Consider the following 14457-nt stretch of genomic DNA (forward strand, 5'->3'; position numbering starts at 1 on the left):
GTAAGATCTGAAGATTTTGTATTTCTCCTTCACTGCATCTTACTAGGAAGAGTCGTCCTTCAATTTTGACCTCTCTCCAGATGCTACTTTGCAGATCAGGCAGTACTTTCTTTTTCCCTGTGACAGTGCTTCTAATCCCTGGAGACTTTCCGCGTGCTGTGCTGATTTCTTTCTTTATCTCTGCAAGGTATCTATGGAACAGACAGATGGACTTTAGAGAGAAAGCAGGAGGCTTGTTTAGAAGAGGTCAGCTTCCTCCGGTTTTAAATCTTGATGAGCGTTGCTATTACTATAGATTCCATTTATTCTCTATTAAAAATGAAAAAGACTCGGCAAAGCACTTTTTGATCGTGTCTCTTCCTGTACTAAAGCAGCTAAGAGGTTTTTTGATACTGTATTTAGCAGTTTTCCTATTTGTTTATGTTCAGCTATCAGACTCTGAGCTGAGTGTAACCTGGAGGATGCTTCCATCCAACCCAGAGTTTGTTTCTCTCAGGAAGCAACATTTGTTTATTTGAGTGTTATGTGCTTCCCAATTAGCTGAGTGCTGTCTGCAGCTGTTTATGGCCAGGCATTTGAGACCTGAGCTTCTGTTTTTGCAAGTGTATGGAGCATTGGATGAGCTGGTTCTCAGTTTACAGAATATTTTCTTTTGAAGGTAATGATATATGGTATAAGTGTTCTGAGATTCTTCAAGGTCTCTTGCATACGTTCTTTCTGACACATGGTAATCAGTTGAACTTGGAAGAAGACAGTGCAGATACAGACTTGATGAATTTGGAGACTGAGAAATATTGTGATTATCATTAATTTCCTGTGTTACATCGATACTCCTGACAGAACTACAACTAGCACTGTATAGCTGGTTCATACTGTCTTGCAAACATACCATAACTAGCAGTGCTGCCAGTTTTGCTGAATCTACTGATGGAGTACAATGTATATATACCATTATGTTTGAAATAAAAGAAGGTGTGTGATCGGAGAGTATTGGCATTTCAAGGTGAAGACAAGCTAGGGCCTTGCTTTCTTACAGTGTTAGCAATACTATTGGTGAGAACTTGAAGTTGACTTCTCCGTGCAGTTTTGTGAAAGCGTCTCGACCACATGTATCAGGGAAAACAAAACCATAAGCATTCAGGAGTATCAGAAGAGCAAAGAGGTGTATGTTTGGCAGGCTGGAACAAAGCTGACATCACTTAACAAGATTTTGGAGGGAAGTGTAGTCTGCTTAAGCTCCTTGGTTCACAACGAGTACGTTTTGTGGAGTAACCCCAAGGCTGAGCACACGGACTCAGGAGCTGGCTGCCCCTGCTGCCTCTCATTGCTGGACGAGCTGATCCCTCTGTACTCACATGGTTGTTGAATGAGGCGAAAATCATCTTCAATGAAATAAAATTAGCTTTCTATTGGATCTCCAGTGGCTTAATAAAAAAATCAGATGTCACGGAGGTGCAAGTAGATGGAGTAGTTTCAGCAGCAGTCTGCAATTTGATTAGATTAGATATAGCATGTGGCTGCATTCTGCAAATCTGAGTCTGCAGGAAGTTGATGTTTCATTCAAAAATAAGTGTATTCATTACCTAAAACTAGGGAAACTGTTGTATTAAAATTTTATCTTCATCAGTTTTCAAAGAGTAGCGATGTTGAAGAGAGAAAATTTTGATAACTTTTAATAGTAAATTATATACTTGATTTTATTTTTATTGGTAATGTTTTTTATCTTCAACATACCTCTTTCTGATTTTCCTTACAACTTCGTATTTTCTAAATTATCTCTATTACTTTAACGCAAGCCTATTCTAAGTTTAAACGAAAGATAATAAGAATAAAGTTACAAGGATTGCAGCAGCATGTATACCTAACAATGTGGTTCTGTACAGCTGATGAGACGAGACATAAGTATTCTCCGAACTTCTCCAAACCAACCGCTCTTGTAAGCCTGCTAAATTTGGGTGGTTTTGTCACTAGTTATCATCCATCTTTTTTTTTTTTTTTTTTTTTTTTCCCCCTCTCCATAGTGTCATCTATAGTATGTTTGCATAAGATCTTACAGGGGGAGAGTTCAGACTTTATTTTATGGCTGCTTATATCACCATTCTAGAATAACATATTGCTCATAAAAATCCAGAGATTTCCATGTCGGTGGTTGCTTTACACTGAATACCAGGGCTGGTGCTCTTTAGAAGGGTCTTCCCAGGGACTGAGTCTGTCTGACTTGCCCGCATTGTTCTCATGATTTTGTGTATATGTTTAAAGACAATATTGCAGTTCCCTGTACTGTATTCTTGCAAGGTAGCCATACAGCACAAATGTGAAAAATATTGAATTAATGTGTGCTGTTACTAAAGTGGGCCAGCTCACAAATAATTCATTTCCGCAGAGGAAAATATTATGATTGTATAATTTGTGGATAGGCCTTGGAAACCAAGTGTCCTGAGGTTTTTCTCATTTCAGATCTTCAGTGTGATCTTGGACAAATTCGCCTTTTTTTTTTTCTTTTTTTTTTTCCCCTGTACCTGTGTGTGAGAATAACAATATCTTAATCTACTGTTTGGAAAACTACAAATGGGTAGGGGGAAAACAGTGTGACTGAATTACATTATATGGCTTGACATCACTGTCAGATTTTGAGCAAATAATGTATTAGTGAAGGGAATGACATACTAAGTTACTTGGTGTTTAAGTACTCTAAACCACATTGGGAAAAAATACGTAAGGAATAATCAAAACTGCTGACAGCTGCCTACAGTTGGCTGTAAAGCTTTGAGGCAGAATGATTTCTTTCAGCTGCATAATCTTTCATCTGACAAGATCTGGATGTTTGGGTACATTGCTTATTCTGTTTTGCTGCTGAAAGGCTCAAAACTCCACCGCTGTCATATTTAAATGCTTTTTATCAATGTGTGTTCATAAAGTTTGGACTGGAAGTTTAGTAGAGACATGAAAAACAAACAAAACGAATGAATTTTTAGCTGTTGGCATATTTCTCTGCTAGTAGCAGAAGTAAATATTATATAAGTTTGTGAGATAACGTCCCTGATACGCTACTTCATAGATCAGCATGGTCCAGTGGAAGAGGCTGGGGCTGGGTGCTATTTGGCCACCTCTTGCCAATTAATCATGAAGAAAATCTATAGCATCCTTTGAATAGTGTATAGAAAAGAGCATAACTGAAAAAAAAAAATCCCCAGGTATTGGCTGAGAAGCCGTCAGTGCATTTTTAATTTTTTTTTTTAATTCCACAAGCTGAGACTATTCATTTCTGTAGATCTAGAGATGCATGTTGCTCTCTTACGGTGTAGAATTGGGTTTGCAATGCTGTGTGAGGGGAAAAAAATGTCCCTTTACACACTTCCATTATTCAAGAATCACATGAGACTCATATTAATCAAAACAAAGAGGTCCTGTAATTGAATTCGTAGAGGTTCAGTGCTGAGTCCAACTGAATAATTTTGCCTTCTGCAGATAGAGCCAAGGACATCAACAGGATGCATATGCTTCTTAGATAGGTTGTGCTTCTGTGTAAAGCGACATGCAGATGCCTTTTGCATGCCTGAAGTGCAATTCCACACAGGAAATCTTTAAGAACCAGTGTTTCTAGATAAAATTAAGTAGGCGGATTTCCAGATGCACTTTTACTGGAGGCTTAGAAAGAGCAGAAACATGTGTGCACTGTTATTTTCCGTGATTTTTTTTTTAGCTGTGCTTAACTGCATATGTTTATTGTACTTGGATGATGGTAATTTCAGGTAATATTGATTTTTGGAATGTTCCACCATTCAGTACACTATATAAGGATACAAACTGAACTTAGAGTGAATCTTCATATTATATGTCGTTTTTGATTGTGCTGTGTAAAACCCAAGAGTAGACTTTGGGTAAATATGCATAATGTCACTGATCAAAAATTCCTTACTTTGTCATCTTTAAGCTTTAATTGTCAGTTTTACTTCTGTCTTGTCAATTACAAAATGAAAATTGTGTCTATACAGAAATAGTCTTTAGCATATAGGTTGCTTTTTTTCTCCCTAATCAATTTGAAATGTAGTGTTTGTACAGTATTTAGGTCAAACTAGATGCTAGAAGAGCTGTCTTTAACCACATTATTTTTATTTTACAGAAAATTGAAAGTCTCAAAGAAACAACCAGTGTAAGTCTATTTAATTTTTATATCTATGATATATAGATTCTGAAATTCAACTTATTTTCTTGAGAAAGTTTTTAAAGCTTTTTACAGAAAAGTGGGAATCCATACGAGGTCCAACCATGTGATGACAGAGGCAGCGTGGTTCTGGTGCTGTATTCAGATTTATGTCGAGCACCTTAGAATCATAAAATCATAGAACAGTTGAGGTTGAAAGGAGCCTCTGAAGGTCTGTAGCCCAATCCCATGCTCAGAGGACAGAGCAGGTTGCCCAGGACCAAATCTAGTTGTTGTGAGTGACTCTAAGGATGGAGGCTCTACAACCTCCCTGGGCAACCTGTTCCAGTGTTTCATCATCAGAGTTTTCTTATGTTTAAGATGAGTTTCCTCTATTTCAATATACGGCCATTGCTTGTTGTCCTGTCTTTTGTCTCTGGAAAAAAAAAAAGGGGGAAGGGAAAGTAAGGGTTCTACAGAAGTGAGTGTCCTTTTAGCTCTCGCCCAATATTTCAGTTCATGTTCTGCATAATAATAAAACCACCTGTAAATACCAAGTATTATAGTAATACAAGGTGTTTTTTTCTGTTATTTTTGTTTTCCTAGAGCATGGTAGAATCAATAAAACACTGCATTGTGTTGCTACAGATTGCTAAAGTAAGTACACTGTAAATATTTTGGATTTTAATTATACAGCATTAATCTGTATGAAAACAATTAAAATCTAAACATGCTTTTTGTATGATCCAGGAGATATATAGATAGATGTAAATGGTATAAATTGATTTATGCTACTATTTTAGCGAAGCTTCTGAAGTACTGAGTTCCATAGCAGTCAGTCCTGTTAATATTAATGGTAACAGTTGTATTGATAACCAAGCTTTTATTTTGGGCTAAGCTTTCTTTTGCAGAGTTTGCTGTTAGACTAAATAAGAACATCAACAAAAGTAAGAGTGACAGAATAGAAACTTAACAAAACTCTTATTTCTGCTTCATTTAAGAATGTGGCTAACATAAATAGAAAAAGGGAAGAGTATAATGTTAATTATCTAAGTTGGTTTTACGAGGTTTTTAATAGGTCTGCAGTTCATGATGATGGAACTTCTTGAAGTAAGAATTGTTTTATTTGGGAATGCAATATGGGTAATGCACTTATGCTTTTCACTTAAATATTTTGTTACTTTTTAAACTTTAGTGAGATTTGGGGTGGATTTTTTTGTTGAGTACTGTATTTAGGATATGTTAGTTATGAGCTGCAGATTTGTAACTTGAAACCAAAGTGAAGGAAGACTGTGTTTTGCAAATACATTAATGTATGGTATTGTCAGAACATAATGCTGAATTTAATCAGAATACATTCTGATTTATTCAGAAATAGGCTGAAGTTATGAGGTTTTTTTCTGTAGTCTAAATCAACTTTTTTCTTTTTGTAGCTTTCAAATACAATACTGTTCTTTGTCTTCATTCTAGATGCCAGATACATTGTGCATTAGCGGGTTTATATAAAACCAAAACCATTTTGCAAGTAGTAGGATGCATTGAAAGAGTTTTGTGCCACATGAATCCGGAGCTAGAACAGTCTTTATTTAACATGCAGTGATACTATTTGAATAATTCACTGTCGTGACAGCAAGAAAAGCCTTGTCAGTACTTCATAATTTGCTGTTGTTTAGTACTGGGTATATTTAGAATTGTTTTGGTACGGTGAAACCAGGAGACTGCATGTCATTCTTTGGGGATCTGGTGGAGTCAATTGTAGATAGATGACATGGCAATGTGCTGGTTTTCTTATCCAGCTGTGTGTGACTTGCTGTATTAAGGTAGCAGTTGGAGAAACCCTGTGTAAAGAATGACTAGCTCATTTTTTGTTAATTAGCTTATAAATGTATTTAATAGGTGTTATTTTCAGATGTTTAATTCCTATGAAATTTTGTTCTTTTCTTAAAAGCTCTGCTGTGTAATTAACAAATCTGAAAGAGCAGAATTATAATTTGCTCTTCAGGTTCTTGCTCAAAGCTGGTAATAAGTGGCCGAGTTAACTTTCTTGTTTCTATTGAATATCAAATTCCATTTCTGCTGCGGGAAAGTTTATTGGGAGACAGACAAATATGAGTGCTTAGCTTGTGCTGATGCTCAGCATATTTTGAAGTTGGTTAGGCAGTTTGCTGCTAATGGACAAAACTGAACTTGTAGAGGCAGTTTTCATCATTTTTTTTTTTTTAATCAGATTCGGTGCTTTACTAGTCCAACTACCATATTAAGCATAAAAGTAGGTGGAATTCGAGTCCCCCAAAAATGCTAAAACTTGCTTTGTGTTACACTAAGTCACAAGTCCTTCTTTCAGTACTAGTAAATATTAACCAGTGTAAATAGGTGGATTTATCCATTGGGGAGTGGGAATTTATTTTTTTTTTTAATCTAAAGCTCTTGTAGAACGATTGAAGATAAGGTGGTTTAAATGAGTGGTTTATGCACAGCTAATTGGAAGAAGTTGATCCACATATAGTGAAAAATACCCTCCATAAAGCTTCCTGCTGTTTTAATAACCTTTATTCCGCTTCATCTCTTCATCTTATTCCTCTCTCTCTCTATCTTAGGCAACTTTACTTGTTGACTACATGACATTTGTTTCCCCCACTGCCTGCCCCTTTCTATAAACCGTGTTGGTATCCTGATTTCTTATTGCTGTAGGAAATAAAAAATACAGGGGGTTTTGTTTTATTTTTACAGTCCTGTAAGTTGGATGTGTATGAAGCATTATACATGTAAAATGTACTGTGTCTGACTGATAGCTTTCTGTTCTCCAGTGTAGAACCTTTTAAGATTCTGCAAGTTTTTTTTTCCCAAAGCTGTAAGGCAAGTATGGCTGCTGACTTACACTGCTGCAAATAAATCATTAACACCACCCCTGGACCCCATTTTTACTTCTACAGTGCCTTTCTCGCTAGGAGATGGACTTCACAATTACCTTCTGGTTGTTTGCATACCTTGAAAATTGTTACCACTTCTGTATATACTCTGAACATCTGCGTTTCAAATACACGGCCATTCGTTATTTGGATTATTTGGGTACATTGAGGCAAACCTAGGTTTTTTGGTGGTTTTTGGCTTGTTGTTTGTTTTGGGGTTTTTTTTTGTAATTTTGCATTAAGTTGAGCAGTTTGTGGACACTTAACCTGCCTTAGGACTCGGACAGTGAAATTTCCATTACACTTACGGTAAATCAAGTGTGTAATCGTGCCACTTGTACTTGAGGTGACCCAAGGCATTTTCAAAATAACGAAGCAAATACCAACTAAATAGGAATATGTTCTAACACATTTCTTATCAAAAAGCAATCAAAGTAAATGAAGTGAGATGGGTAGGTGGAGCACTTGGCTTATGTTGTCCTCTTGGTGTGTATGGCAGTTGAAGATACCCAGCTTTGCTGTTGTGTGTGTTGTAAAATACATGTAATGGTCTTAGAAACATGAAAAATATGTTTTATGATGTAGCTTTTATAATTTAAATATTTAGGTTTGCATCTTTGGCTTTTATAATTTAAATATTTAGTTTTGCATCTTTGGGCTTTTTCACTTCTTCATTTCTGGTCAGTCTTGCCTGCCCAGTTTTGTGGCGCTTCTGCCTTCGTTAACTCCTCAACGTGCCGCGGTGCTGATTGTGCGTTACTGGGCTAGGATAGCAAGCTTCAGTACCAATGCAGCATCTTTGTGGTTTATTTCTTAGGTCTTAGAGATGATAGTGTAACTTGGAAATTTTGTATGTTGTAAAAAAAAAAAAAAAACTAATATATTTGGATTCAGGTGTTATTCTTCCTTCTAAGTTTGCAACCCAATGGAACTCATTGCCCTTAGTGTCATTTTTGTCATGGAAAGCCTTGCTTAAGAAATGTCAACTAGCAGACATGATATTTGAGCAGGCTGTTGCCAACTATATAAGCTAAGGAAGAATGTATAAAGTATCGAAACATAAGTCTGTACTAACTTTCGTAATACTATTTACAGCTTTTTTTTTTTTTTCCTTGTTCCTCTTAACTTTAACAACTGGAAATCTGGGGAAATACTCTGCAGACAAGTCTTGAGGTTCACACTGAACAAAGTTATGGATGCATATAGGGGCTAATATGAACTTTGCAGCAGAAGTGAAAAGATTTGGCTTAGTGTTCAGTAACATTTATACTGTTGCTGGTGCAGTGTTAAACGATGCTAACTGTAGATGGGCATTAACTTGTCTGTAGCTCGTGTAATTTCCCCTGATGACAGTTTTATTCCATGCATTACCTGCTCTTTCACATACGCTTCTAAGCAAAAAACCCCAAATCCTACATTGTAAACAATCTAAAAAACATTTTAAAACCTAGTGGATGCCAAAAAGCAAAAGTTAAAACCATTTAACTTGCAAAAGTACTTCTGCCTTTCAAAAGCAAAAGGTGCTTTTGAAAACTTGAGCTGTGTACTAATCGCGGTTCTTCAGAAACCAAGAACTTCGTGCCTTTCGGTTTTCAGGACCTCACTGATGCTGCAAACTGTGTTTTGGGGGCTCTTGGCTGTTTGGGAAGAACCTACGTTCTAAAGCGTAATTGTATTCTACCGTGCAGAAAGGATAGTTTTTAAATTGTTGAAACTTTTGTGGACAGATCTGTGGAAAACTCTGATCTTCAGAGGTGCAATGACTTATGTATAGAATTTTCTTCTAAGTCTAGTTACGTTATCACTTGATGAGGAATATTTTATGGCTGAAAATGTAAACATTCCTGAGAGAAACTTGCTGTTCTCACTTAACACAGAACTGATAAGTCATACAAGATTGTTATGTTGATATTTGTAACATTTCTTCCTTAAGGACCAAAATAATGAGGAGAAGCACGCAGATGGACTTATAGTAAGTTTAAATCTAATCTTTATCTCCCTTTATTTCTGCAGAATTGTGAACAGAGACCTGAATTTCCACTCATTTTGCAACATACGTCTTCCTTTCTCTAATTTACTGCTTCAAGTGTCTTGTTAAAATCAGAGTCATTAGCTTTGGAGGTGGGCTAACATCCTCACCTTTAGAAAATACAGCGATCGGTTTTCTGCCGAATGTCTCCAATGGCAGTGTTATGACTGAACACTTAGATAAAAGTCTGCCATGTGAGCAGGTGAAAGGGAAATTATTGGGATAGAAACAGTTTTGTGTTCCATCTGAAGTATCTTTTTGTGGGAAATAGGTCAGCTATCCGTGTGCTCCCAGTACTTTGTCTTTTCTGTGCTGCTGCTCATTAGACGCAAAGTTGTATAGTCTCTGTTTAAGCAATGTTTCTTCTTTAACGTAACTTCTGCCTTTTAATGTAACTTCTGTCATCTTTAGTTTCAGTTGCGTGTGACTTCTCTTTCTTCGTTCTCTTTTTGTCACTTGAGTACATTTCAGATAATTTTAATAGGAGATTGGTTTCCGTAGAACGTAACTCTAAAAATCGTAGTGTGTTTTCTTTACAGCTGACAATAATTCCCAGGCTTTATTTGTCTTTTCATTATGCACAGCGTTAGTGGTCTGATTTTTCTGATATGAACTTTGGAGTAAAGATGCACATGCAGATTTTGGTTTCATGCATATTGTAAATAAGATGAACAATTACCCTGTGAGTAGTCACATAATTCAGGTCTTAGTGTCTTGGAGGAGGTTCTGTTGTGTGCCCTGGAAAAGAGGTTCTGCAGCTGGACGCTGCCGCAGGCAGAGGTGGTATGAACGTTAGATCTGCAGCGCAGAGACTTCGTATAGATATTACAACTTCTAGTCTGAATTTGATTAGCCACTATTCTAATCATCTGTGGGCTAGGGAGAAAAAAGCAGGTATTTCTGTAAGACTGTATTGACTGATGCATCAGATTGTGAAGACTGAAATTTTGATGCTATTGAGGTCAATTTTAGCTTGGGCTAAAGGTCAGGATTTCACTTTAAACTTAGGCAGGAATGTGGTCAATGTTTGATACCGCGGTGGGATGATGATCTTGCTGTTTCAATGTGGCTTGTTTTAAGTTGTTACTAAACTCGGAGTAGGAGACTTTCAGATCTGCCTTCATCTGCTTCTAAACCATGAAGGCAACACCTAAAACATCCAAAAGAAACTTCATGTTGCAGTGTGGAGAATTGTTTAAGAATAAGGTTACAACCCTGCATACAAAACCAAAGCAACTTTGGTTTTGGTTTTGGGTTTGATTTTTTTTTCCCCCCCCAGTGTTCTGTATCATATATATTATTAGTTTCCCTAAAAACTAAGGAAGATAGAGATAGCAATAGCATCCTGTGTATCATAGGACCATCTTGATTTTAAATTTTTGTAATTCTGAAAATGGAATAACGATTTTAAACTGTGAAATATGTGCGACAGGGACCTACCTGTGTTGCATGCATAATTGCACAATCAGTTGAAGTGATGTGTAAGGGATGTTGATTTTATGCTGGAATACAGTGGAGTAACAGTATATGTACTATATTATTTATTTGTATACTAATTAGTAACACCAATGAGAGTGCAGAACAATTTTTATGTCATTTATTTTAAGCTGGAGATTTTTTTAAAGATAAAAGGGAATAATAATTTTGTTTTCGATTAAATAAATCCTGTGTTATAAAAAAATAATTAAAATCTTCACTGATTTTTAATGTAGGATAAATTTCAGAATTGCAGTTAACCAGAGAAGGAGGCAAGAAAGAAGTCGTCTTTTAGTAGGAAAATGGGAGGAAGGTTAAAATGACTGTTTCCCTCAGTCTGCATGCAAGTAGTCATTAATAGACTAAAGGGAGGGAAGAACAGTTGGAAACTCTCCCTCTAATGTTTGAAATAGTGATCTAAGAAGAGGACAGGAATAAACATACTGACTAAATGTAAAGGTGAAGCTCATCTACCTTTTTTAAAAGCAGATTTTTTTTAAAGTAGAACTCTATATTGTATGACCTTTCTGTGCTTAATGTTCTTCTATTAAGCACAGCAGCAAGATTTCCTGACAAATTGAGGCAAAGATTTTTGTAGTTCTGATGCAGATCAATGGTTTTAAATTACAAATAACAAAATTACAGGCCAATGAATCAAGGCAAAATCATGCTAGTTGGGATTAAAAGACATTGCAATTTAGTTTTCCAAGAGGCTTGTTGTATAAAAGCCAAGAACCTGTCCTGAAGTTGGTGACTTCTGTGAGTGTTGGGTCGAATTGGTGCTTCATTTTCAAAGTACCCACCTTCATAAGTAGATTGAAATGTCCTTTCCTGGAGATGCACTGAAAACTGTCACCTTGCATTGGAAAGAGTTTTGGCAACAAAGCCACTTCATGGCTGTAAGCATGCTGATGATTCTTGGTTCAATTTATGTGTTGATTTACTATGGTCTGGACAAATTAATTTTTGAAAAAAATTTTAAAATACAGATTACCTATCCTAATTTTTGCCAGATAACTTGCATCTAACTTTCCACTGTTTGCATGCAATATTTATTAATGGACATTGGAATGAATACCAGAAGCTGGAACTTGAAATAAGAGTTCTTTATAGGACAATTCAAATCTGTATCAAATTCAGTTTAGTGTAAAATCTGTGTAAAGGATTAAAATATTACCACTTTGAAAGTATTTCTCATGTCCTCAACTGTCAATTTGTGTTTAACTTTCTCTCTCAGGAGTTTGCTATCTTGCATCTGGGCATTTCTTGTGCTCACAATGTTCTTGCTATCTATGCTTTATTTATTTATTTTAAACTGAGTGGGGGGAAAAAAAAAAAGGTGCTTTTCTTTCTTTTGTCTCAGAGCACCATAAACCCTGTTGACGCGGTTTATCAGCCCAGTCCTCTGGAGCAGTCGGTGATCAGCACGATGCCTTCCCAAGCAGTGATACCTCCAGGTATGGTGTGCAGAAAGAACCTCAGTGAGAATATTCTGGAGCAGAGCAGGATGCAGCTGCAATCCAGATGTTTGGGCTGCAGAACGGCGGGCGGCTTCTGTGCCACCCGTGCAGTACAGGTGCAGTTAGTGGTGCAAAGGAAGGGAGGGGAGCAGGTGTGGAGCTTCTTCAGCCCCCAGGTAAATCTGCCCTTAGTTCTGTGGACAAGCTGGTATAATTTGTCATACTTGCTCAAAGTTACTAGCTTACGTTTCTAATATAATTTCTTAAAATAAATGAAACTTTCATTTTCAGAAAACATAAATGATTTCTAGCTAAATAACTGCATTTTTTTAAATGCCATCTTTGCTTAATAGTAAAAAAGAGCTAGATAACAATGACAGAAACATTTTTTTCTGTCTGAATGGCTTTCATAGAAAAGGATTTCATTTTTGAAAGTGAGGTGAAATAATGTTGAATCTCCTTCCCAACAGAAGTTATAGTTCTCGTATTTAAATGGGGCTTTTGGGTTTAACGTATCAAAATATCCCCTAGAACCTGCTCAGTTGTGCAAGTCAGAGCAGCGACCGTCATCTTTGCCAGTGGGACCTGTAGTAGCGTCGCTTGGAAATCAGACTCCAACACCAAATAGTACAGGTATGGTTCTGTGTAACTGTCTTATTGAAGTACAAGAAACAAAACCCGAATATATACTTATCTGTAACCTACTGTAATTAGCTATTAAGATAACATTGTGCTGGCCTACGTATGTGTTGCTATGTGTTGCTTCTAATCAACATATATTTCAGTGTTGTGTTAAACTCAATTATTTTGCTCTTTCTCCCCCATATGGATACATAAGACACAGGAGTATTACCAGCTTGCTTTCTTGTGTCCATCAGTGCAACTTGCAGTAGTCAGCACAAGAACTTTGCAGTTAACACATCATGTCTCCCTCTTAAATAATAGCATTCACTGGACTTTTTAAAACTACAATAGATGCCTTGAAGCAAAAGTTGCTATAATTATCTGTTTACAATTCCTGTGATATTTTAAGGTCTTTTTAAAACCATAGCTACGTACTTAACATATTTTTAATTGATCTCTCTACATTAACTGTCACTTCCTGATCAGTTGTCTTGATTATATTGTCTTAATCATGTTAAAACTCTTTCAGCTCCCTCCCAAGTTTTTTTTTCTAAGCTTGTATATAAATGATTTCGTTGTTACTTGATTACTACCCTTCCTTCCCAGAACACTAATATGTGTTTTAAACAGTATTTGCCCCATCTGAAAAATGAACGATACCCCTGCCGGGTTTTTGCCCTGACGGAAAGTTTGGTTTTTTTAGTCTTACTCTAAGCATCTCATCTTTAGATAGTTTCTGATGATTGTTGTGTAATAACCTATGCTGTGCCTTAGGCCTCCACAAAAGGTCTGTGTCAGTGTTAACCTGGTTTGTCTTTGTTGCTATGACTTTTTGGAAAAACTGCGAGTTAGTGGTGAGACAGGAGTCACATAATCCAATTTAGAAATGTATCCATTAGATTTTGTCACAAATGTATTTGTAGGTAAATTGGAAAGAGATGGTTTGGATAAGTAGAATACAAGTTGAGTGAAAACTGGCTGGACTGCAAGGCTCAAGGCTTGCAATCAGCTGTGTGAGGTCCAAATGGCAACCAAGTGACTATTGGTGTTTCTCAGGGGCTGATACTGGGTCCAGTACTGCTGAACGTCTTGGATAACCTAGACATGGACCTTGCCAAACTGGGGAGAACAGTGGATAGGACAGGGCTCCTATTTGGAGAGGCTGTGACTGACTGGGGAAGTGGACTGACAGAAACCTCGTGAAGTTTGGTGAAGGCAAATGCAAAGTCCTTCACCCAGCTGCCCTTAGTCTGCCCTCTTGCACGGGGTTAACTGCAGCTTGGCCAGAGAGGAGCCAGAGGTCCTGAGGAGCAACCCATGGAACGGGAGTCGGCAGCTGCCCTTGTGATGAAGGCTTGGCTGCATACTAGGTTTTATTAGTGAGGGTGTAAAGAGCAGACGAAGACAAGTGATTGTTCTTCTCCACTTGGGATCTCAAGTGGACCACAATTTGAGTACTATGTGTAGTTTGGGGTTCCACAGTACAAAGACATGGACCACCAAGACTCAGAAGTTGAGGCCCGTGATGTACTTAGAGGCTGACAGAGCTCGGTTTGTTCAGCCTTAGGAAGATCAAGCTAAAGACTGATGTTACTGCTGTCTTCTGCCAGCTCTTGGGAGGGTATGAAGAAGATAGAACTGGGCTCCTCTTGGAGATGTGCAGCAAAAAAATGAGGCAATCAATGCAAGTTGTAAGAAGGGAAATTCCCAGCAGATATTAGAAAATGTTTTGATTTTATGATGAGGATGAGGGTGATCAAACTTTGAAATAGGTTCCCCGTAAAGATTACGGAATAGTCTTGGGAGGTATTTAAA

The 14457-nt window shown here is 37.1% G+C and overlaps 1 protein-coding gene across 4 annotated transcripts in view; it reads left to right on the forward strand.

Moving 5' to 3' along the window:
- Positions 1–14457, forward strand: part of OSBPL9 (oxysterol binding protein like 9) — a 62001-nt gene that overhangs the window by 38641 nt on the left and 8903 nt on the right. For 3 of the 4 annotated variants that reach the window (XM_065657057.1, XM_065657059.1, XM_065657060.1), the window contains 5 exons: positions 4124–4153; positions 4751–4801; positions 8987–9025; positions 11922–12015; positions 12550–12651. In XM_065657057.1, coding sequence (XP_065513129.1) covers positions 4124–4153; positions 4751–4801; positions 8987–9025; positions 11922–12015; positions 12550–12651 — 316 coding nt within the window. The remainder of the gene's footprint in view (positions 1–4123; positions 4154–4750; positions 4802–8986; positions 9026–11921; positions 12016–12549; positions 12652–14457) is intronic. The other variant, XM_065657058.1, reaches the window with a different exon arrangement.

Source organism: Caloenas nicobarica, chromosome Z, assembly GCF_036013445.1.
Source record: "Caloenas nicobarica isolate bCalNic1 chromosome Z, bCalNic1.hap1, whole genome shotgun sequence".
Taxonomy (NCBI): Eukaryota; Metazoa; Chordata; class Aves; order Columbiformes; family Columbidae; genus Caloenas; species Caloenas nicobarica.